At 43.3% G+C, this 25,095-nt stretch overlaps 1 protein-coding gene across 2 annotated transcripts in view; it reads right to left on the bottom strand.

Annotated features, from left to right (window-relative positions):
* Positions 1–25,095, bottom strand: part of LOC137532767 (sodium- and chloride-dependent GABA transporter 1) — a 388,606-nt gene that overhangs the window by 119,989 nt on the left and 243,522 nt on the right. For both annotated transcript variants that reach the window (XM_068253633.1, XM_068253634.1), the window contains exon 3: positions 1,644–1,775. In XM_068253633.1, coding sequence (XP_068109734.1) covers positions 1,644–1,775 — 132 coding nt within the window. The remainder of the gene's footprint in view (positions 1–1,643; positions 1,776–25,095) is intronic.

Genomic DNA, 25,095 nt, shown 5'->3' with positions numbered 1-25,095 from the left:
TCCTAGTCTTCAGACACTCCCACCATGGTCTGCACTGCAGTAGAAAGTGCATTGTTAAATATTGGCCAATCAGAGAGGAGGAGAGGTGCGAGAGGGAAAAACAGAAGGGAAAGAGGCTTCAGCCAATCAGGCTTCATTAGTTAAGTCTGAGGGGAAAGTAAAGAAGCAAAAAAAGACAACCCAGCATGCCCTGCAACTTCCTTTGTGTGGCAGATGTACCAAATAAGAGCCAGGGAAACTGGGGAATTATGTTTTATGGAGGAAAAAAATAAGAGGGATTTTTAACTTTTGGATTGCCTGGTTAGTATCCATATTACTTGTTTACCAGATCAAAATAAATAATTGATTCTTGATGTTATGCCCGACAGTTACTCTTTAAGCCATTCTCAAATCACCTCTGATAAAATAACACAAAGTAGGGCAGCATTGGCAGCAGGCTTCACTCCCTGTAGCTTTTGGCAGAGGAATTCCTATATGGGCATCAGGTTTTTTGAACAATGGAAGTGCAGGCTCCTTCCTATGGAGTCATCCTCTGATTTTTAAGTCTCCAGAGTAATGCACACTCGAGTTTGGTCACATGGGGATTAGAGCTAAGATCACTGAAAGTTGTAGAGACATCTTACAGCAGCAAAAGGTATGCATACCTGCAACTAATGCAGCCAGGAAAGAGTTTAGGGTCACATTTTTTTATTTGAATACCATATTTTAGGACTAAATGATACACTTTTTCTTCCCCACTGGGGAGGGAGGGGGTAGTCTGTGTGTTTTATACTGCAAACATACAGTAATAAGTGCCATAGTGGTGTAGAGTGTGCAGCGGAAGCATTTATCACATCCATCCATCGCTCTCCTCTCCCCCTTGCTCCAGTCCTGCCGTTCTACACACGGGAAGGGAGGAGCTCCCTTCCCCATCTGCTAAAGACTGCGGATGCCTGCCAGTATTCATGCTGCGGTCCTCTGTACTTGTTGGTGCTCTCTGTAGTCCGTACTTACTGTTAGTGCTTCCCACTTACTGCATGACCTGACATTGCACATGTGACAGGGTCATGTGTGATGTGTGGTGCATAGGCGTTTCTGGGGTCAAGCAGTAAAAGGGAAGCAAGAAGATGCAGACGGAGGAGGAGAGGAGAGCGCGTAGAACAGCAGGACTGGAGCGAGAAGGAGAGGAGCATGGTGACTGGATGTGGTAGGTGCTTTCATGGTGGCTGGATCAGGTGAGAGCTTAAATTAAAATTGTAGGGTTACTTAGTCTAGCTGGGAGGGCAGCAGGGGTTAGTGAAATGTAGTGTATAGTGTAGTGCAATGAATTGTAACTGGTGGGGGCCGCAGGGGTTAGTGCATTGTAGCTGGGCATTGTAGCTTAGATAGAATAGCTTAAAGACAACTTGGGAGGAAAAAGTCCACAAGATGCCCTTGCATCATGAGTGCACCAGATTAAGTATATTTGTGTTCCCCTGGTTTTTGACCTCTTACATAAGGTGTGTCTTATGGTCAGAAGTGCCCTATGGCCCAAAAAATACATGTAATGAACTAAAGCCTTCAAGCAAGGCCCCACAAGTTTTCAGTGGAAACACCATGTAACAAGGATCATGCTTGCGTGGATGCTTGTCAGCACATTGTTATATTAAGAGTAAGGTACATACCTTTAAACATTGGGGCCAGCCGCCATACTCCGAGTCCTCCAATAGATGTGAACTGTCCCAAAGAACACTCCAAAAGAAACAAGGGAACTCCAGCAAAGATCAGTGTTAAAAAATATGGAATGAGGAAAGCCCCTGGAAATTAAACAAACTATTATCAGTTTTTAAAGCACAACGGTGTTAATATGTATAGCATACATTACACTTAGAAATTACTGGGATTACAAGTATAGAGCAAGTCCCTATTCATTTATTTACTACTGTAAGAAAACCATGGTGAATCTAAGTAATCCACCAAACCTGGACTATTCATTTATTTATTTTTAAGTGTCTACTGTTAAGTGGTAAAATACTGTCTGCAGCCCTTACATGGGCCATATGATATTAAAGGGGGCTGCTACTGTAAAATGTCAGTAAGATACCGGTTGTGTGACTGCAATCATGTGCATACAACTAAAGTAGTCACACAAGAAATGGGTGAGCCACTGAGCCGCACTCAAGGAAAAATGCAGCGAGGGTGCAAGGATTCAACCTTGGCACTACAGGGTTCTAATAGCACAGAAGTTGAAATGTATGCAGAACGATCCTCCAATAAAAGCAATCACTTTATTTCCTTGACATGTAAAAACAGTCACCACACAGAGTGCATATTAAAAAGTAGCTGTATGGCAGCTACAACTTGTTGTTTTGATTAAATAAAAATTTGATGTTTTGTTGAAATAAAGAGATTGCTTTTATTGGAGGGTAGTGCTGGATACACTTCTACTTCTGTACAACAAAAGTAGTACATAAAAAAAAGCACTGCATTAATCAAAGCACACCTGAACTGAGTGGGAAACAGAGGCTGACTTATTTATTTCCTTTTAAACAATGCATGTTGCCTGGCTGTCCTGCAGGTGATCATCTGCCTCTAGTACGTTTAGCCATAGACCCTGAATAAGCAAATGCAGATCAGATATTTGTTATGAATGAAGGTGCGCAGGAAAAAAGGGCACTGTGAAAATAGGGCCTGGCTGGATTACAAAATGGCGCCAGTGGATAACAAAATCTGATAATGATAAATATCGTTGTCAAACTTAGTTAACGATAAATAATAGGAAATAATAGAAAAAAGATATTAATGTTAAAAATCATTACTTTATTCAACAATACAGCTTAACCCAACCTTACTCTCACACAGAATCCTCCCCTGGTGCTGCCTAAAACTAACCACTCCCCTGGTGGAGCCTAACACTAACCACCCCAAAGGTGGTGCCTAACCCTAACCACCCCCCAGTAGTGCCTAACCCTAACTCCTCTGTGGTGCCTAACCCTAACCATCCCCCTGGTGGTGCCGAACCCTAACTCCTCTGTGGTGCCTAACCCTAACCACCCCCCAGTGGTGCCTAAACCTAACTCCTCTGTGGTGCCTAACCCTAACCTTCCCCCTGGTGGTGCCGAACCCTAACCACCCCCCCAGGTGTTGCCTTAAACTAGCCACCCACTCGGGTGGTGCTTAACCCTAGCCACTCCCCCTGGTGGGGCCTAACCCTAGCCACTCGGTCGGCAGAAACACCCTTTTACACAAAGAAGCGATAATATCTTTGATAATGTAAAATCTGTACATACAAATAAAATAATATGATAAAAACTATACTGCTGCAAGCTTCTAAAATGATAACATACTTCAAAAACTTTAATGTGCTAATGTTAACGATATTTATCGCGGGGCCCTTTTTTTTTTTACATTAGAGTCTATGGTGGCAGTCTTTTCGTCCACACTCAGCCGGCGCTCTTTTTTACTGCTACTGACTGAAGTCTGTCTCGATTAGCTACATGATTGTTTCAGGTGTGTGATCCAGATATTACTGCAGCAAAGTGATCAGCAGGATGCAAGACAACTGGTATTGGTTAAAAGGAAATACATACAGTATGACAGCCATATCCCTTTCAGTTCAGGTGTCCTTTAAAGATACTTTTTTTCTGTGTGTGCTCCGTGGGACTCCAATAGCGCAAACTCTGACTCACTAACCTTTCAGAAATAATCTGATATGATCAAAACAAAGGTTTTGTAACCAAAATGAAGGGATTTTTATGGCATCCGGGAAAAGGTCTGCTGAACCACTCGGGTTCTTCAATATCAATTTCAATTTGTTTGTTTTTTTTCATTACATATTTACATAGCTATGTGGGTTGAAAAAAAGACATACATCCATCAAATTCAACCAGAAAACAAAGTACACCACCAGCCTGCTCCCTCACATATCCCTGTTGATCCAGAGGAAGGAGAAAAACCCTTACAAGACATGGTCCAATTAGCCCCAAAAGGGGAAAAAAATCCTTCCTGACTCCAGATGACAACCAGGTAAAATGCCTGGATCAACACCACTGGACATTACCTAGTAATTATAGCCATGGATGTCTTTCACTGCAAGGAAAGCATCTAAGCCCCCTTTAAATGCAGATCGAGAATTTTTCATAACTACTTCCTGTGGCAATGCAGTCCACATCTTAATCACTCTTACTGTAAAGAACCCTTTCCTAAATAAATGCTAAAACATTTTTCCTCCATGCGCAGATCATGTCCTCTAGTCCTTTGTGAAGGCCTAGGCATGAAAGGCTCATCCGCCAAGCTTTTATATTGCCCTCTGATGTATTTATACATACAGTATTAATTAGATCCCCTCTAAGGCGTCTTTTCTCAAGACTAAATAAACCCAGTTTATCTAAGCTTTCTTGGTGAGACCTTCCATCCCTCGTATCAATTTTGTTGCCCGTCTCTGCACCTGCTCTAAAACTGCAATATCTTTCCTTTAATGTGGTGCCCAAAGCTGGTGCCATTTTGAACACTCAACAAAAAGACCATTAAAAAAAAAAACATGAACAACTTTAAAAATAGTTGATGTTCTATCCTAATTCTTACATGTTCTAAAACCATTTTTTATTTGGAAAATGGCCTGGTAGAAGTCTCTTTGATGACTTTGACCTCTCGGGCCATATGCAATTCACTTTTTCACTTGAGTTTTCACCTAGGAGATCATTTTTCATCTTTGATTCAAAATAACTTTCCAGCACTTTTCAACTAAAAAAGTACCAAAAAGTAGATGAGAAGGCACTATCAAAATTATTTTGAGTATTGTCTTGCTTTCTGGTGGCTTAAAATGCATTTTATTGACACATTTAAAAATATCACTTAGGAGAAAACTCAGGTGAAAAATTGAATTGCATATGGCCCTGGGTGTGGAGAAAGCTACTAAGAGTTCTCAGGACTGCCAGAATATCTAGCCAGTCAATACTTAAAGAAAGAAAGCCAGAGTGTCCACTAGAAGGGCTGAAACAGCTATTAAAACTCAAATACTTTGGTAACATATTGAGGAGACTGCATTTTTTTTAGAAACCCTTGATGCTTGAAAAAATTGAGGGTGAAGGAGGAAAGGGGAAGGCTTGGTCACCCCCCTCCCCTAGAGCCCAGGACCATGTGGGCTGGTATAGTTCAGGATGCAAAGTCCCGGGGCTCCACATTCTGGCTATCCTAGCCTGCATGGGGGACAAGGGGTTAAAAAGGCTTGAGAGGGGTGTCCCCATGTCATTATTTTTTAAATTTCCCACACTCTGAACATTAAGCAAAAAGCTTCATAAAATACGTAAAGTTGCCAGGGATTTTTATACAGCCATATTGCAACTGTATAGCGATCCCTGGCCAAAGCGTTGCCACTTCCACGGGGTTTCCATGGGGTCCGTATGCACAGCGTACAGACCCCCAGGAAACCCCATCATGAAATTCATTGCTCTTTCTTTTGATATATGTAAGTTTACACTACTGTGGTTTGCTACATTATCTGTCCTTTAAATGTATATTTTTTTCTTATGAAGCTTTAAAAATCGATTTTCTCAAAAACTATAAGGTCTTTTTAAAAATGTATTTTCTTCTTGTACCCACTGTCCTCCTCAACATACCCTGATTTTTTTTTTCTAGCACGCAAGGGGGCTTTGCTAATAACCGCTAAAGTTGGCGGCCGCTCACCTGCCATTAAATTCTATGGAGCCCACTGCAAACAGTCTGTTCGCAAATTTTCGTGGAAATTTGCGTTTGTGAGCTGAAAATTTGATGTTCGGCCTATCTCTAATCAGGACTTGATTCCATTGGTTGACATTCATTGTATATGTATATGCACTTCTAGGTTCAGGATTTTTTAGATAGTAATCACTGAAGTGGTTCTTAATCTCCCTCTCTCTCTCTGTGGTCCTAGCTTTTACACTTTACCCTGGAATCTGGAAATATCTCCCTGATATCAGTGTTTAAGTGGATCCTTATGGATGCTCATTTAGTTTCTGTGGAATTGAAATTGCCACATTTCCAATTGGATATCGGCATTTCCAAACAGAAATCGCAAAACAGAAATCAGATTTCCATGGAAATACAGTATTACTACAACTCTGTAAATTTAGCACAATCACAGAACTCGGAAGCATTAGACCAAACAGAAAATGCAGAATGTTTCTGTGAAAATTGGATTACAGCAGTAATTTTAGACCAATCACAAGACTTGGATAGTACAGAGTATTCCCGAGCTTTGTGATTGGCCTAAAATTTTCGTGGTATTCCAATTACCACAATAAAATTCTGCATTTTCTGATTGGCCCAATACTTATGAATCAAGTATTTGACAAATCAGAAGATGCATAAAATGACAAACAAGAAGACTCTTTGGAAACCGGAAATCGGAAATTCGCAGGATCGTAATCAAGATTGGAGGAAATCAAAATTTCAGCCGAATCGGAAATGGGCATTTCTGACCATCCCTACGGATCCTCACATACAGTATATTTTTGGTCTGATAGTATAATTATTAATCATTTACACAGCAGTTACATTTTTAGCTAGAGTTTACAAATGCTGCTGGAGATTTTATTTCACTAAGTGTTTATTTCACTGACAGAACTCTACTACAACTAGACAGTAGGGATGCTCGTTTGGATTTTGCGGCAAAGCAATTTCTGCATATCCGATTGGAAATTGCATTTCAGCATCGGAAATTGGTAATACAAGTGCGGTAGGCGGATTTTTACGGAAATCGCAGACATTTTTGCAGATATTTCCGCCAACATTGTTTTCTCAAAAAGTACAAGGTGTTTTTGAAAGATTTTTTTCCTCTTGTTCCCACTTTTCTGCTTAACAAACCCTGAAAATTTGGTGTTTTTAGCACCTACGGGGGCTTTGCTATTACCGTATTTTTCGGACTATAAGACGCTCCGGACTATAAGACGCACCTAGGTTTAGAGGGCAAAAACCAGGAAAAAAATAAACCTGTCGCGTCTATGATTCAGGGGCATCTTGTAGATGTTCTTCCTTTGGTGTCCCCCTTTGTGTCCTCCAAATGGCATCAATATGTCCCCCTTTATGGCACATCTATCTATCTATCTATCTATCTATCTATCTATCTATCTATCTATAATATATACTGTATGTGTTCTCCATATGCCCCCTCTTTGTGTTCTCCATATGTCCCTCTTCATGTCCCCCTGTGTGTCCTCCATATGTCTCTCTTTATGTCTCTCTTTATGTCCTCCATATTTCCCCCCCCCTGTATCCTTTCGATTACCCCTCCCCCTTCCTGATGTCCCCCTCTGCCTTATGTGACGTCCTATATGTCCCCCTCTGCCTTATGTGACGTCCTTTATGTCCTCCATATTTCCCCCCCTGTATCCTTTCGATTACCCCCCCCCCCCTTCCTGATGTCCCCCTCTGCCTTATGTGAAGTCCTACTGCATAAATGTAGTTAGTGGCAGTGCAGCCGCTGTCACTCACCTCATCGCTGGAGCCCGCGGTGATGAGCTTGTGGCCCCCTCCGGTCCTCAGTGTTGTCCTCTGAGTGTCCGGTGTCCTGATTGATTGCCCCTCTGTGGAGAAAACAACAAGCAGCAGTAGCCGCGGGCATCACTCACCTCATCGCTGGAGCCCGCGGTGATGAGCTTCTGGCCTCCTCCTGTCAGCGGTGATGTCTTCCGTGTGTTCGTGTCCTGATGGATTTCCCCTCTGAAGATTACAATCAGCGGCAGCCCCGGGCAGCACAAACCTCATCCTTGGAGCCCGCGCGGCCAGCCGCTCTATCACACGCCTTCACACTAGTGCCGGTCGCGTCTGTAATGACGCATACATATGCGACCAGGAAGTGCCGGTACTAGAGTAAAGTGTAATCTTCAGAGGGGGAATCCATCAGGACACCGAACACACGGAAGACATCACCGCCGACAGGAGGAGGCCAGAAGCTCATCACCGCGGTCTCCAGCGATGAGGTGAGTGATGCCCACGGCTGCTGATGCTTGTTGTTTTCTCCACAGAGGGGCAATCATTCAGGACACCGGACACTCAGAGGACAACACCGAGGACCGGAGGGGGCCAGAAGCTCATTACTGCGGGCTCCAGCGATGAGGTGAGTGACAGCGGCTGCCACTGCCACTAATTACATGCAGGGAAAGTTCAGGAAGCCCCCAGGGAGTGCAGGGAGTCCCCGACATCGCCGCAAGTCCACGGTTCATATCGGCAGGCGATCATTAAGTCGGGGACTCACTTACTGCCTTTGGACTATAAGACGCAGGGACTTTTTCTCCCTACTTTTGGGGGAGAAAAAGTGCGTCTTATAGTCCGAAAAATACGGTAAGCGCTAAAGTCGGCGGAAATGTAAAATGCAGAAAATCTGCATTACCATGCGGTATGCCGCCAACTTTAGAGGTTAATAGCAAATCCCCCATAGTGGCTAGGAACACTACATTTTCAGGGTATGTTAAGTAAAAGAGTGGAAACAAGAAGCAAAAAAATCTTTCAAAAAGACCATGTACTTTTTGAGAAAATACCATATGCGTTATGCCGCCGACTTTAGAGGTTAATAGCAAAGCCCCCATTGGTGCTAGGAACACCTGAGAAAATCGATGTTAAAGTCGGCTGAAATTTCCACGAAAATCTGCATCGGAATGCGAAAATTGGTAGCGGCAATGGCGGAAAGCGGAATTTCCGTAAAATCGGAAATGGGCAATTCCGACCATCCCTGCTAGACAGGGTCAGGACAAGGTCCACCACCAACAACAGAGGCTGATCTGCCTAAGTGCAACTAGATAATCTACATTTGATGCAGAATGGAATCACAAAAACCTAATAATGTATGGAAGGCTATACACACATATCAATCAGTTTGAATGTAAACCAATATGAGATAACAGACCAAGAATGCTTGACTCGATTATATACTGAGGTGACCTTTACATCCCTACTCCTGCTTTTACTAAGGGTGGGTTTCCATTTGCAAAGTGATGTGAGTGTGGCTACGCAACCGCATCGCATCACTTCCGCCGCCGGCCGCATCACTTCCGCATCTCCGATGCGGAAGTGTATTGAGTAGATGGGACACGGCTGCGGGTTGATGCGGCCGTGCGAAAATCTGCAGCATGCTGCAGATTATCGGATCGCACTGGACCACTCCGCACACCATGCACGCAGTGGAAACTGTTCCACTGGCGTGCATGTGTTTCAGCACACCTGCGGTGCGATGCGGCTATGTAGCCGCATCACACCGCTCCTAGTAGAAACAAGCCCTAACACACAAATTTTACTGCTGGTTATTCACTTCCCCAGCTGGCCCAGTCACCAGTGCAGTTTCCCTCCCTGCTGCTGTTATTTCAGCCACTGGACATTGACCCTGTATAGTACTGACAGTAGAGTGCACAATTCTACCCCATGCACAAGACACCTAGGAGTTACTAGGCCACTGCTGATCAACACAGTGCAGACTACTAAACAGTAGAGAGCATGTGGGAGAGTTACTACGATAGCTACCTTTCTTGGTTCTAGTGACCAGGACTCCTTACTTTTACTTCTGCCCATATGTCCTCTGGGTCTTTTGTTCCCCCCTGCTGTGTCTTCTGTTCCAGCCATGCTCTGATTTAGCTGGATGTTGTCTTTACTTCCCATCTTCTGCCACCCAGGCTGGATTGACTTTGTCCCCTGCTTTACTAGGTTCTGGCCCAGCTTTATACTGCATAACTTTGTATGTAAGCCTAAATTATATGTACTGTTTCTTATTCATCATTTCCAATTCTGAGGAAAGACTGTCACCACATTTCATATGTGATGAATACAAAATACTTAATTTTCCTGGGGAGAGTGGTTTGAGGGTCACCTCCATTATCCCTGGCCAACTTTAGCCCACAATTTGTAAATCAGTTTTTAAATTACTTTTGTGTAGGCTTGTGTAGGCTTCAGCTGTACGGATTTTCTGGCCCTATTTACACTTAATCAGTTAGTACGCATTTTTTTTTCTTCTCCGTTACAATGCATTGTGAAAAATATTTCAGTTAAAACGTGTTAAAGAGGAACTCCAGTGAAAATAATGTAATAAAAAAAGTGCTTTATTTTTACAATAATTATGTATAAATGATTTAGTCAGTGTTTGCCCATTGTAAAATATTTTAAATCCCTGATTTATATTCTGACATTTATCACATGGTGAAATTTTTACTGCTGGCGGCAAGTAATGTAGCTGCTGCTTGCTGTTTTGGCAGTAGGAAACAGCTGTAAACAGCTATTTCCCACAATGCAACAGGGTTCACAGACAGGAAACTGCCAAGAGTACGTACTCAGAATGTCTTTGTGGGAGGGGTTTCACCACAATATCAGCCATACAGTGCCCCCTGATGTTTTTTTTGTGAAAAGGAATACATTTCTCATGTGAAAGGGGGTATCAGCTACTGATTGGGATAAAGTTCAATTCTTGGTCTGAGTTTCTCTTTAAGTGGGAACTGTGCCATAGGAAAACATGGGCATTACTTTGAAAATCAGTTGTCCTTTCAGTATAACCGAGAGCAACGGATTAAGTGTAAATGGAGCCTCAGTCCAATACTTTGTGAACTTAAAACAACTTTGAAAGGCCTGACCTGAAAGATGGGGCTAGGCCCTTTGTTTCTTGCTGGTTGTGGGTGATGGGTGGGTGGAGCAAGTTCTGTCTGGGGACTGGCTGAAGGAAGGAAATGATAAGAAACTTCAGCTAATAGTATTGTTACTGTGGGGACCTGCAGTGTCTTGCCATAGGTGTGGCTGCAGGCAGCCCTACATCCAGCAGCATCCATACAGCTACAAACTTGCCATCTACTAAGTTAGCACAACATGTAGTATAGGAGATATACTCCCCCTGTTCATGTTTACTACTACAAATATCAGTTTTTACTGACTCAGGGAACAAATGTTGTTACCCTCCAGTTAGTTGTATAAATCTGCTGCTGGGAATGGGGGGTGGGGGAGGAGGAGGAAAATTGTTTAGATGTTGCTATGACTGGAAGAGGATTAAAGAGATAAGCTTGGGGCCCCTCTGTAATCTGCTGTCTCTGGTTACCCTTGTCAGGTTCTCCTATCATTCATTACTGTGATTGTACTTGTTGTGTGTATTTTGTTCTCACAAAGTCACCCTTGTCATGTTTGGGATGGTTTCTGTTTAAATCAATTTTATTCAAACTTTTCAACATAAACCTAAGCGAGTGCAGAGACCGCCTCCTAGTGTTTCTTATTCTGCTGTAATTAATCATACGAACATGTACTAGTATTGATGATGTCTCAAACCACACATCAACAATGTATTTATTTGTATGTCTGGATAGGGTGCTCATTCAGATACAGCAGAATTGAAATGTCTACATTTCTGATCGGAAATCAGCATTTCCGATGTAATTTCCAATCAGGACTTGACATAACTAGAGTCACAGATCACCCTGCAGCAAGTTCATGTTGAACGAGACCAAAAAACCCTCTTACTAAAAATACTGTGCAAAACAGAAATGTGCCTTTCTAAAACAGAAGGTATTTGTTGGATTAAGAATATGAGGTGCCCAAAAATGCATCACTACTAAATATGCAAATAATCCTTTTGTTCTCCCTGAAAGCTAAACACAATCACAAATACCTTTTATTTTAGGAAGGCTTATTTCTTTTTTTGCAAAGTGTTTTTAGTAAGAGGCCTTTTTGGTCCTTTTAAAGTGAATGGGAACCCATTTATAAATAAAAAAGTCAGATACTCACCTAAGGAGAGGGAGGCTCTGGGTCCCATAGAGCTTTCTCTCTCCTCTCCTGCTCCCCGCTATTGCGCTGGCTTCATGGTAGCGGTATTCGACCGTTTCGGTCAAATACCGCTGTTCTCCCACCTAAGGGAGGCTTTGGAAATGCTTTGGGAGCCTGAGTACTCCCGAAGACGGGCCGCTCTACACTGCGCATGCGCGAGCGCCCTCTATGACGCACTCGCGAGTGTGCAGTATGGAGCCGCCTCTCTTTGGGAGGACTCGGCTCCCGAAAACTTCCAAAGTCCCCAAGGCGGGGGCATTGAACGGGGGGAGCCAGCGAGCACCGAGGGCACCCGGAGAGGAGAGGGAAGGCTCATTAGGACCCGAGTCTTCCCTCTCCTTAAAGGATACCCCAACTGAAATGTGACATAATGAGATAGACATGTGTATGTACAGTGCCTAGCACACAGATAACTATGCTGTGTTCCTTTTTTTCTTTCTCTGCCTGAAAGAGTTAAATATCAGGTATGTAAGTGGCTGACTCAGTCCTGACTCAGACAGGAAGTGACTACAGCGTGAACCTCACTGATAAGAAATTCCCCTTTTTTACCTCTTTCTTGCTCTCAGAAGCCATTTTCTGCTAGGAAAGTGTTTTATAGTTGGAATTTCCTATCAGTGAGGGTCACACTGTAGTCACTTCCTGTCTGAGTCAGGACTGAGTCAGCCACTTACATACCTGATATTTAACTCTTTCAGGCAGAGAAAGAAAAAAAGGAACACAGCATAGTTATTTGTGTGCTAGGCACTGTACATACACATGTCTATCTCATTATGTCACATTTCAGTTGTGGTATCCTTTAAGGTTTTTACTTAGTCATGGATTCCCATTAGCTTTAAGCCCCTTACACACTCATTGGAGTTCTAGTTTACCATGAGCATGCTGGGCAATCTGGGTGTTTCAAGACCTACCTCACAGAGCCATATTAAACCACGCCATGCACTGATGAGGATCAACCAGACCAAAACAGTCTGTATGTATGTTGGTTGGTTAAAATCACCTGTGATTTCCAGAAAACCAGAATGTAGGCTGTAGCTGATCTAGTTAAGTCAGGCAAGATTGTTTTGGGGTTTTTCTTTTTTGTACTTGTTCCGGGATTAAGGGCTGATTCACACTACAAGATAGCTTATGTCAATGGTTCCTGTGATTGTAACAACCCCAGGTTCATATTAAAGACAAAAGGAGACCAGGAGTCCAATGGTGCAGAATCATGTAAGATTTACAAAAGCAAATTGCTAAGGATGTATATACTCACAAAGGTGTGTTTCAAATCCTTGCAACCACCACCAGAGTAGGCTGAAAATTAACCATTTCTGCTCAGATTTCCAGGTTTGTGACAGTAACTGGGTGGTTGCACTCTCCTGAAGTACTTTAGGACAACTTAAAAACTATCACCTTTAAAAGAGGCATGACAAGACACTTAAAACAGAGGTGGAGGCATCCAATGCATAAAAGATAGGCTAATAAGCTGTTAATCTTAAAAAACAGAGAGGTAATCACAGAGAGGCGCTCACGCTTGCCACACAGCTATAGCAGTTAAGGTACCTGTTTTTTTCACTGACCTGAGGAAGTGGGCAAGCAGCCGTGAAATGCATTGTCAATTTTATTTGCTCAAATAAAACAACTTTTTTCAATAAACTGGTTCAAATTCTTCAAGAGAGGTAAGATTGTCTCTCTCTCTATTTATAAGATTAACATCTTATTAGCCTATCTTTTGTGCATTGGGCACCTCCACCCTGTTTTAAGTGTCACACTACAAGAGCTTTTTAAATGCTAGAGATTTTAAAAGCTCTTACTAATGCAATGCTATGGGGGATGTTTACAAAATCACATCGCTCCAGTGAATACACACCCATAGGATAACATTAGCAAGAATTTTTAAATCATAAAGCGCTTAGAAAAGCTTTTGTAGTGTAAACCAGCCCAAACAGTTGTTATGGAGCAAATATGTGTCAAAAACAAAAGCAAGCTTGAGCCCCGAAATGTTCTGAGTATACTTGTGCACCCATTTCCAGAAGAATTTAAGAAGTGGACAATCCCAAGCTATATGTAGGAGCCTACCATCTGACCCATAACACCTCTAATAACTATTAGTGATAGAAGGAAACGTTTATGCAGTATCTCAGGAGTCTTGTATCACATAGCCTGGAGTTCAAAGTTCTGTTCCCTAGCTTTAGTGTGCTAGAGGAGCCATGTGTAATAAAGAAGTGTGTCTCATTGAGTTTCTGATAAGGTCACACCAATAGCTGGTGTAGAGTACTCAGAGCAATAATTACATCATAAAGCCATGACAGCATATGATGCTTAGGTTATTTGTGGATGGTTTGTTCCCAAAATGTTTTATTTTTATGTATTTGGGTACCATGCAGTAAGCACATAAGCACAGCAAAAAACAATATAAATGGCTGTAGATGTCACAGTGGCACAGATGTGCTAGAAACACAAAAAAGTGGGACATACAGTTTTTTGTGGAGCAGTTGAACATACAAGTATTACCTTTTTTTTTAGTGAAAATTGCATAGAAATGTACTTATGGCTATGCACGCTGTACAAGAATAGAAGCTGAAAAGTACACTTTTTTGAGTGTGCACACTTTTGCAAATAATGCTAATAGAAAACACATTTGCTGAGTGCTACAAGTATTAGCAACTTATGGCATATTTTGTACCCAAAATTGCATAGGAATTGAATGACTGATCGCTGTACACATTGTACATTGTGCACATACAAGAAAAAACAAGAAACATAGAGAATGTATATTTGTAGATCATGTTGATGCACAAATAGAAAGAGGTGTGTAGTCAGTACAAATCATAGTGGCTGACATAGATTTAAAATAGAGACCAGCTACAGTGCAAACTAGAAAGCAGTAGGACTCAGATCATGTTGGTGCATGGAGTGAAAAAAAATTGTCTGTAATATTACATAATGCACAACTACACATACCGTAAATGTATTTAATGCAGTAAATAATGCAGTCACAAACATAAATGTATTTCATTTTTTGGGGAAAAAATATGATAGTTACATAGTTATTTGGGTTGAAAAAAGACATATGTCCATCGAGTTCAACCAGAAAACAAAGTACAACACCAGCCTGCTCCCTCACATATCCCTGTTGATCCTGAGAAAGGTGAAAAACCCAAAAAAACAAAAAGCTCATCCACCAAGCTTTTACATTGCCCCTCTAAGGCGTCTTTTCTCTAGACTAAATAAACCTAGTTTATTTAACCTTCTTTTGGTAAGTGAGACCTTCCATCCCTTGTATCAATTTTGTTGCCCGTCTCTGCACCTGCTCTAAAACTGCAATATCTGTCCTGTAATGTGGTGCCCAGAACTGAATTCCATATCCCAGATGTGGCCTTACTAGAGAGTTAAACGGCAATATTATGCTAGCATCTCAAGTTTTTTTTTCCCTTTTCATGCATCCCAAAATGTTATTAGCTTTAGCTGCAGCGGCTTGGCATTGAATACAATTATTTAACTTGTTGTCGATGAGTACTCCTAAGTCCTTTTCCAAGTTTGATGTCCTAATCTGTATCACGTTTATTTTGTATGGTGCTAAACCAGCGGTACAACCAAAATGCATGACTTTACATTTTTCAACATTGAATTTCATCTGCCATTTATGTGCCCATATAGCCATTCTATCCAGATCCTGTTGTAATATGTCACTATCTTCCTGAGAGTTGATGATTCTGCACAATTTTGTATCATCTGCAAAAATAGCAACATTGCTTCCTACTGCATCTACTAGATCATTGATAAATTATATACTGACTGACCCCTGTGGGACCCCACTGCTAACAGCCACCCATTTGGAATATGATCCATTGACCACAACTCTTTGTTTTCTGTCCATTAGCCAGTTCCCTGTACATGCACACAGACTCTTCCCCAGTCCTTGCATCCTCAACTTTTGCACCAGACTTTTGTGGGGAACAGTACCAAGTATATCACATCTACAGCATTCCCAATATCTACATTAGCGTTCACTACCTCATAAAAGCTGATATATATATATATATATATATATATATATATATATATATATATATATATATATATATATATATATTACAGACCAAAAGTTTGGACAAACCTTCTCATTCAAAGAGTTTTCTTTATTTTCATGCCTATGAACATTGTAGATTCACACTGAAGGCATCCAAACTACCAATTAACACATGTGGAAGTATAGTACATAACCAAAAAGTGTGAAACAACTGAGAATATGTCATATTCTAGGTTCTTCAAAGTAGCCACCTTTTGCTTTGATTACTGCTTTGCACACTCTTGGCATTCTCTTGCTTCAAGAGGTAGTCACGTGAAATGGTTTTCACTTCACAGGTGTGCACTGTCAGGTCTAATAAGTGGGATTTCTTGACTTATAAATGGGGTTGGGACCATCAGTTGCATTGTGGAGAAGTCAGGTGGATACACAGCTGATAGTCCTACTGAATAGACTGTTAGAATTTGTATCACGACAAGAAAAAAGCAGCTAAGTAAAGAAAAACGAGTGGCCATCATTACCTTAGGAATTAAGGTCAGTCAGTCCGAAAAATTTGGAAAACTTTGTAAGTATCCCCAAGTGCAGTCTCAAAAACCATCAAACGCTACAAAGAAACTGGCTCACATGCAGACCTCCCCAGGAAAGGAAGACCAAGAGTCACCTCTGCTGCGGAGGATAGGTTCATCTGAGTCACCAGCCTCAGAAATCGCAGGTTAACAGCAGCTCAGATTAGAGACCAGGTCAATGCCACACAGAGTTCTAGCAGCAGACACATCTCTAGAACAACTGTTAAGAGGAGACTGTGTGAATCAGGCCTTCATGGTAGAATATCTGCTAGGAAACCACTGCTAAGGACAGGCAACAAGCAGAAGAGACTTTGTTGGGCTAAAGAACACAAGGAATGGACAATAGACCAGTGGAAATCTGTGCTTTGGTCTGATGAGTCCAAATTTGAGAGCTTTGCACGTGCAAACTAGGGTGCTAAGTAGCTTGCACGACAAAGCTGTTACTGTTCGTGCCGATTTTACGCACACTACTTCGCATGCAAAATCTGCTGCTTCGCGTGCAAACTATGCTTATCACACTACTTAGCACACAAAGTGGCTGATTTTGCCCGTGAAGTAGTGCGCATAAAACTTTACGTGCGCTAGACTTTATGCGCGCTAAACTTTACACGCGCAAACACTTATGTGCGCATCAGCACGCAAAGAGGCAGTTTGCATGTGATAAGCGGCTTTTCACTGGCATGCTAACACTTAGCACGTTTGTGAATCAAGCCCAGGGGCTTAAAGAACTCCTACCATCAGAATATGAAACTCGGCTATCTAGGCTGAAACTTTCCCACTACCACAATAACAAAGCAAATCCTATGCTAGCTAAACGTATACAGCATAAGCAGTCTAAAGCGAAAATAACTAAACTGGTTCATCCTTTCTCTAAAGCAATACTGAATAACCCCCAAGATATTGCTGGCGCGTTTAGCGACTTCTATAAAGCATTATATAATGTTAGAGATGATATACATATGGGTATCATCTCTAAGATTATATAATGCTTTATAGAAGTCGCTAAACCAACCCATTTAACAAACCATTACGAAATTTTTATCATCAATTAATCTCCCTAAAATCTCGGAACAACAACCCAGATTCGCTCAATTCCCACTTTTCAGCCTCCGAAGTACTCAATACTATTATGAAGACTAGATATAACAAAGCCTCAGGCCCAGATGGCTTTTCGAATGAATTTTATAAAACATTTGCTCCCTATTTGGCCCCTATTTGACTAACTTATTCAATGGATTCTCTGAATCAGGCTTAATCCCCTGCAGATTCACCAAAGCCATTATAACGGTGATCCCCAAACCAGGAAAAGACCAGACAAACACCTCCAACTTCCCACCCATTTCATTATTGAATTGTGATCTGAAAGTGTATGCCAAACTCCTTACAAACAGGTTATTTGATATGTTACCTGAACTACTGGCATTAGACCAGGTGGGCTTTACAAAGAACAGACAGGCGGCTGATGGAACTAGAAGAATTCTTAATGTGCTTCACTCGGTGGGCCTGGATCGAAGGCCTTCTCTGCTTCTGGCTTTAGATCCGGATAAGGCTTTTGACAGGGTCCTTTGGGGCTTCCTGAGTGAGGTTCTAGGAAAATTTGGGTTTAAAGGACAACTGAAGTGAGAGGTATGTGGAGGCTGCCATATTTATTTCATTTTAAGTAATACCATTTGCGTGCAGCCCTGCTGATCCTCTGCCTCTTTTAGCCATAGCCCCTGAACAAGCATGCAGCAGATTAGGTGTTTCTGACATCATTGTCAGATCTGACAAGATTAGCTGCATGCTTGCTTCTGGTGTTATTCAGCCACTACTGCAGCCAAATACATCAGCAGGACAGCCAGGCAACTGGTATTGTTTAAAAGGAAATAAACATGGCAGCCTCCGTATTCCTCTCACTTCAGTTGTCCTTTAAGGGTAGAATCCATCAAGCCATTATGGCCCTTTATAAAACCCACCGGCGAGTGTTAATGTATCTGGATTCCTATCAAAGTCATTTGACATATCCAATGGGACAAGGCAGGGGTGCCCACTCTCCCCCCTTATTTTTGTTCTTGTCAATCCAGCAATTAAAGGTATCCCCTCAGGTAAGTTATCTCCAGTAATTAGCTTATTTGCTGATGATGTACTTTTATCCCTTACAGATCCTCTCACCTCCTTTGTTTTATCCCTTACAGATCCTCTCACCTCCTTTGTTTTATCCCTTACAGATCCTCTCACCTCCTTTGTTTTATCCCTTACAGATCCTCTCACCTCCTTTGTTTTATCCCTTACAGATCCTCTCACCTCCTTTGTTTTATCCCTTACAGATCCTCTCACCTCCTTTGTTAAACTCTCTCAGATTTCTCAAAAGCTTCTCTAAGTAAATAAATCATAGTCATCCATGCTACCCATTCAAGTCTCTCCATCCATAAAACATCAAATCACCAGAGCCTATCACTTACCTTGGGCAACCAAACACATTTTGTACTTAGGTATCTTAATTCCAACAACAACCAAAGAGATTTATTCATCTAATTTACCCACCCTCTTATCCAACATATGCTGGGCATACACGGCATCGAGGGAGGCTAATCAATCGAGCCTGATGGCTCGATTGATAATATCCGACGTGTCCGATCACCGCGGGGATCGATTCCATGCTCGATACCTGCGGGCGGACAATAGCGGCGAATCGAGCGGAAGATAAGATGCGCCGGCGGGGATGATCGGGAATCGATCCGGGCACACGCGCGGACGAGCGGGAACGCGGCAGGGACGCGGCAGGAGTCGATCCGGCAGCTAATCGGCTCGACCGGTGTATGACCAACATTAAAGTCTGATCTTGCACATCTCTCCAAATTTGAATTCTCAATCATGGGCAAAATAGCTGCATATGAAATGGCAGTTTTCCCTTAAATCCTTTATTATTTTAGAACCCTCCCTATCCATATCCCTCTGACATTTTCAGAGAACTAAATAAACTAATCTCAACTTTTTTATGAAACAAAGGTAAACACAGACTATCCCTCCACATTAGTGACTCCTGTCCAAAAGGGAGGTTTCGCCCTCCCAAATCCTCAAGTTTATTATTATGCATCTATTCTAGACATGTCCCAATTTTGGTCTCCTAACACTCATGAAAAATATTGGGTTCTTTTGTACCATAGCAAATCTCAACTTTTAAATTTGATCTCCCTCTCCTGGAGCAACCTCCCAACTATTCCCACGACTCACCCTTTAATATTACCCACACTAGCTGCTTGGAATTATGTGAAAAATAATATTCACCACCCACCCCATGGTAAACACACTAAAATCCCTATCCAAGCTTTTCATGCAACTCTACCAGACTTAAAATTAGGTAACTGGGTTCTACATATCGAGGACATTCATGAGTGTAAAATAATACCTTTCTCACATCTCAAGTGGACATTTAAACTCCCAAACTCAGAATTGTTCACATATACATGATAGCACACTTCCTTTCCTTACATAAACCCCAAAAAGTTATACTCCACACAGACATTTGAAACTGTCTCTACGCAGATAAATACAGGAGAGGAGGCATATCCTTTTGGTACAATCTTCTCATATCATTCAACCCTTTCCCTATACCCAGATATTTAAGAGTATGGGAATATGATTTGCAGATATCTCTCCCAATCAAACAAATTCACTCATCGCTAGCATTAATCAAGAAACACTCCAAGGGCTTGATTCACAAAAGAGTGGTAACTGATAGCACGGCCGTTTTTGCACAAATTTACGTGTTTCGCGCGGTTGCAAATTTTCACGCGAAACAATAAAGTTTTCGTGCGCAAACGTGAATTTTTGCGCACAGATGATATCAGTTTCGCGTTACCGTTTCGTGCAAAAAATCACAATCGCACGAAACGCGAAAACGGCCATGCTATTATTAGCTAGCACTCTTTAGTGAATCAAGCCCCAAATGTCTTTCTTACTTTGAAACAGCTAGGAAAATCATTAATAAATGGTATTTATCTCCTCATTTGTTATCTAAAATGTGAACAAACAATTCACCTGAATGTTGGAAGAACTGCCGTCGATTGGGTACAATATCACATATGTTATGGTCCTGCCCTATATTGACCCCCTTTTGGAACCAAATAGCTGATCTACTTTCGGCCATTACTGGCACCACAACTCATATGTCACCTCAATTAGCCCAATTTTCGATTGGTATAGACCAATTTCCACCTGAGCTACGACTAGTTTCTACACATATTTTATGTGCTGCTAGACACCTACTGCTGAGCAACTGGAAACAAGCAAGTACCCCTACCCTGTCACAACTGTTAAACCTAGTAGATCAAAACCTCAAAATGGAACACCTACTCAGACTAAGACAGGGCCACAGCAGTATCTGGCGGGACAAACGGTCCCTTGACTGGAAGGCCTTCTTACACTAGATCCAACCACCATTATTCCTTAGTGAAAGTTGTACATTCACTAGCTCTTACTGACCTAAGATGATCCAAACCCACCAGACTAATCAATAGAACTTCCAACTCCCCTTCCTCATCCCCCCCCCCCCCCAAAAGGCTATCTCTGACTAACTTTCTTTTAGACTGTATGCACCAGTTATTGTAGATGAGGACTGAGGCCTCAGCAGATTAGACCCTACTATAAAGAGGCCCACTCCGGTACACGTCACTGTTGTTATATTATATTTTACTGATAGCTTTCATATTTAGCATAACTGATTCGATACATTAGGGTTGCTCGTCAGATTCCGCGGAATTGAGATTTCCGCAATTCTTGTCGGAAATTGGCAGTTCCGTTCTGGTGAGCCGGAACGGAACATCTATAGCGGTAATCGGTAAATAGTGGAATTTCTATGTGGAGTGCAGTCGGAATTCCGAGCCATCGGAAATTAAAAGCCAATCAAAACCGTGTAAAAGCTGCATTTACTGTTATGCAGTGCATACACGGCTCGTTTATTGCGCCGGATCGAGCCATCGGCTCGATGCCGGCCCATCCCCGCTCGTCCGCGCGGATTGATTGCTGCTTGTCCCCGCCGGCGCTTCCTAATCAGCTGCTCGATTCCCTGCCATTGTCCGCCGGCAGGGATCGAGCGGGCGGCAGTTGAGCGGCATGATCGGGCCAGCTGAATATTATCAGCTGGCCAGATCAGCTGGTCGATACACGGTACAGAAACGTACCGTGTATCCCCAGCATTAGGAAGAATTTTTATGTCAATCAGAAGGATCGGAAGGGATAGACCCATCACAGAAGCTTAAAAAACGCTGATTTCTGCATTAAAATCAGAATTTCTGCACCAATTAGAGTCTGAACAAAAACCAACCAATCCTACGTTAGTAACCAGCTCCTAGCTACCTATCATCAGCTATCTCACCCATTTTGTATATAAGAGAGATGTGACAGTCACAAAGCTTGTGGGTTTCAGTCTGGTGTTTTGGAGAGAGGAGAGACAGACCCATATTAGTTGTTTCAACATAAAACAATAGTCTTTTTAAAGACTGTATATAAAACAAAAGTCTTTTTAAAGACTGTGAGAGAGAATTAGACTGAGTGTGAGCTATTAGTAGTAGTAGCTAGGTGTATTTCTGAGAGAGTGACAGTAGATTGTTAGTTGAGTGATAGATTGTAGTGTAGTGTACTAGTAGTTGCTGTGTGGAGAGGGTTAGAGAGAGCGAGCCAGGCCGCAGGCTTAGTGTTTGACAGAGTGAGAGAGTTAGGTGATTGATTAGTTGAGTGTAGTGCAAGTTTTTTTTTTCTAAGTTTTTCTTTATTTCATCCCTTTATTTTCTTATCTGTTTTTTTAGTTCAAGTTTGTAACGATTGGTGTCAGCGAGAAAAGATTTCTCTGATTATTGGTGATCTGCAGTATCACCAATAATACAGATGCTATACCTGATTATGTGTGATCTGCAGAATCACCAATAATACTAGTATAGCCAGAACCAGGACAACCAATGTAATGATAGGTGCTTGGTGCAACAGTAATGATAGAGATACTTGTTCTCCCAGAGGAGCTGGGAGAGGGGAATCTCAATATAACAGATGAGAACCAACTCCAGCAAGCTGGAGATGTAGACAGTAGTGAAATAGATCTCCTGAGGAGCGGGTGGAAATATACTGAACAAGTGTACTGATCACCCAAGGAGCGGGTGATTCAGACTATACTGAAGCCACTACTACCTGAGGAGCAGGAAGAGGAGATAATATTGTAGTGACTATTCACCTGAGGAGCAGGTGATTAAGACTGTACTGCAGCTACCGACCACCTGAGGAGCAGGTGATTCAGACTACTGCAGCTACTGACCACCTGAGGAGCAGGTGATTCAGACTGTACTGAAGCTACTGACCAACTGAGGAGCAGGTGATACTAGTAGAGGATCCCTCTCCAGTGACTAACTCACTGGCGAGGACAGGAAGGTCAGACAAGCAGGTTTGGCAACAGGCGGACAGAGATGGTACAGAGACAGGAAGCTAAATCAGAGTAATAATTGAGGCAGAGTCGGCAACTATATCAGATAGGCAAAGGTACAGAATCAGTGAGCAAAAGAATAGTCAAGCTAGCAGAAGGTCATAACAAATAATACAATCAATTAGTAATTTAAGCTATCAACAGAATCTGGCTAAGTGTGGATCCCCAGCTCCAGCTGGTTCTAGCACACTTTGGGATCTGACTAGGTCTAAGTGCTAACACATAGCATTTGCAACAGCAGACGCGGAGCAACTGACAGGCAGGTCCTATATATACTAAACGCGCTCCATAGTGCCACCCCAGTCACTCAGCCAATCCTGAGCATAGCTGGAGTCAGCTGACCGAGTGATCAGCTGACTCCCCTTCTAGATGCATAAAGGTCCTTTCGTTCTGCGCGCGCGCTCGTAGCCCTTAGTCTATGAGCGATAGAAGGACCAGGCAAAGCACCAGCATGTAACTGTGCGGCAGAAACCGCCGACTGCGACGCGGAGATAGCCGCCAGGCCGCTTGCTGTTGCGGTCGTATCTCCGCTATCCATTACAGTACCCCCACCCTTAAGGAGTGGACTCCGGACACTTCCTACCCGGTTTCCCAGGGTGTAACCCATTAAACTCTTTCTTCAACTCCTCTGCATGCATGTGACAATCCGGCACCCAAGTTCTCTCCGGGCCATAACCCTTCCAATGAACCAGGTACTGCACAGAATTCTGCACCAATCGAGAATCCAGAATCCTCTCGATCTCATACTCTGGTTGATCGTCAATCATCACCGGGGGGGGGGGGGGGGGGAGGGGGGGAGGGGAGAGGAATCCACATGCACAGCAGGTTTAAGCAAAGAAACATGGAATGATCTCACACCTCTCATGCTGGCTGGGAGATCAGTCGCATACGTCACATCATTAATTTTTTTAGACACAGGGTACGGGCCTATGAATCTGGGTCCTGGTGATGGTTGTTTCAAGGCTAAATGTCGAGTAGACACCCACACCTTATTTCCTTGGGAAAACTTCCATTTCATCGACCGCCTTTTATCTGCCTGTTTTTTCTGAACCTGGAAGGCTTTCCCAGATTTCTCTTTACCAGGACCCAAATTTCCCTTAAAGCCCTTTGCCAATCTTCTAGGGCCGGAAAGGGAGAAGATGCTACTGGCAAAGGAGAAAATTTGGGAGATCTCCCCGAGACCACCTGAAATAGAGAGAAACCTGAAGATGAGCTCTTTAGGTTATTATGCGCAAATTCTGCAAATGGCAGGAACTTTACCCAATCTGATTGCGCATCTGCCATGTAACACCTAAGAAATTGTTCTAGTGACTGGTTAACCCTTTCGGTCTGACCATTGGTCTGTGGGTGGTAGCTAGTGTTGGGCGAACAGTGTTCGCCACTGTTCGGGTTCTGCAGAACATCACCCTGTTTGGGTGATGTTCGAGTTCGGCCGAACACCTGGTGGTGTTCGGCCAAACTGTTCGGGTTCGCCCGAACTGCTGAATGCCCGGCCGAACAGGGCCCCTGTTCGGCCAAACAGAGCCCTGTTCGGCCGAATACGCCCCTCCTATGGGGTCGCAGGCATAAGGGGGGAGCATGCCCCGATCGCGGGGGGGGGCGGAAATTCCCCCCCACCCCCTCCGCCAGCGCTCCCCCCTCTGCCCGCTTCCCCATACAAAAGTTTGACGAAAGTAAAATAGTACCGGTGGTGGTGGCTGGCTGCTGCAGTGGCTGGCTGGCACTATGAAGTGACTGAGGAGGAGGAGTCGGAGTAGGACGCATTGAGGGAGGCCGGGCAGCAGGCGGTTCAGCGGTAGTACCCTTGTGGTACTTCCGCCCTTTCTCTGACCTCACGTCCTCTGCGTGATGACGCATACGAGGGTACGCGTGACGCGTACCCTCGTATGCAGAGGACGTGAGGTCAGAGAAAGGGCGGAAGTACCACAAGGGTACTACCGCTGAACCGCCCGCTGCCCGGCCTCCCTCAACGCGTCCTACTCCGACTCCTCCTCCTCAGTCACTTCATAGTGCCAGCCAGCCACTGCAGCAGCCAGCCACCACCACCGGTAATATTTTACTTTCGTCAAACTTTTGTATGGGGAAGCGGGCAGAGGGGGGAGCGCTAGCGGAGGGGGTGGGGGGAATTTCCGACCCCCCCCCCCGCGATCGGGGCATGCTCCCCCCTTATGCCTGCGACCCCATAGGGCCCCCAAAAGCGGGATGTTCGGGGAGTTCGGGGTTCGGCCCGAACATGCCGAACATCGCGGCCATGTTCGGCAAACGTTCCCGAACCTGAACATCCAGGTGTTCGCCCAACACTAGTGGTAGCCTGATGAAAACGAAAGGTCCATATTGAGCTGACGGCA

Source organism: Hyperolius riggenbachi, chromosome 9 (assembly GCF_040937935.1).
Source record: "Hyperolius riggenbachi isolate aHypRig1 chromosome 9, aHypRig1.pri, whole genome shotgun sequence".
Lineage (NCBI taxonomy): Eukaryota > Metazoa > Chordata > Amphibia > Anura > Hyperoliidae > Hyperolius > Hyperolius riggenbachi.
Note: the sequence above shows the minus strand (reverse complement) of the source record. Positions and strands in the feature narration are given on the sequence as shown.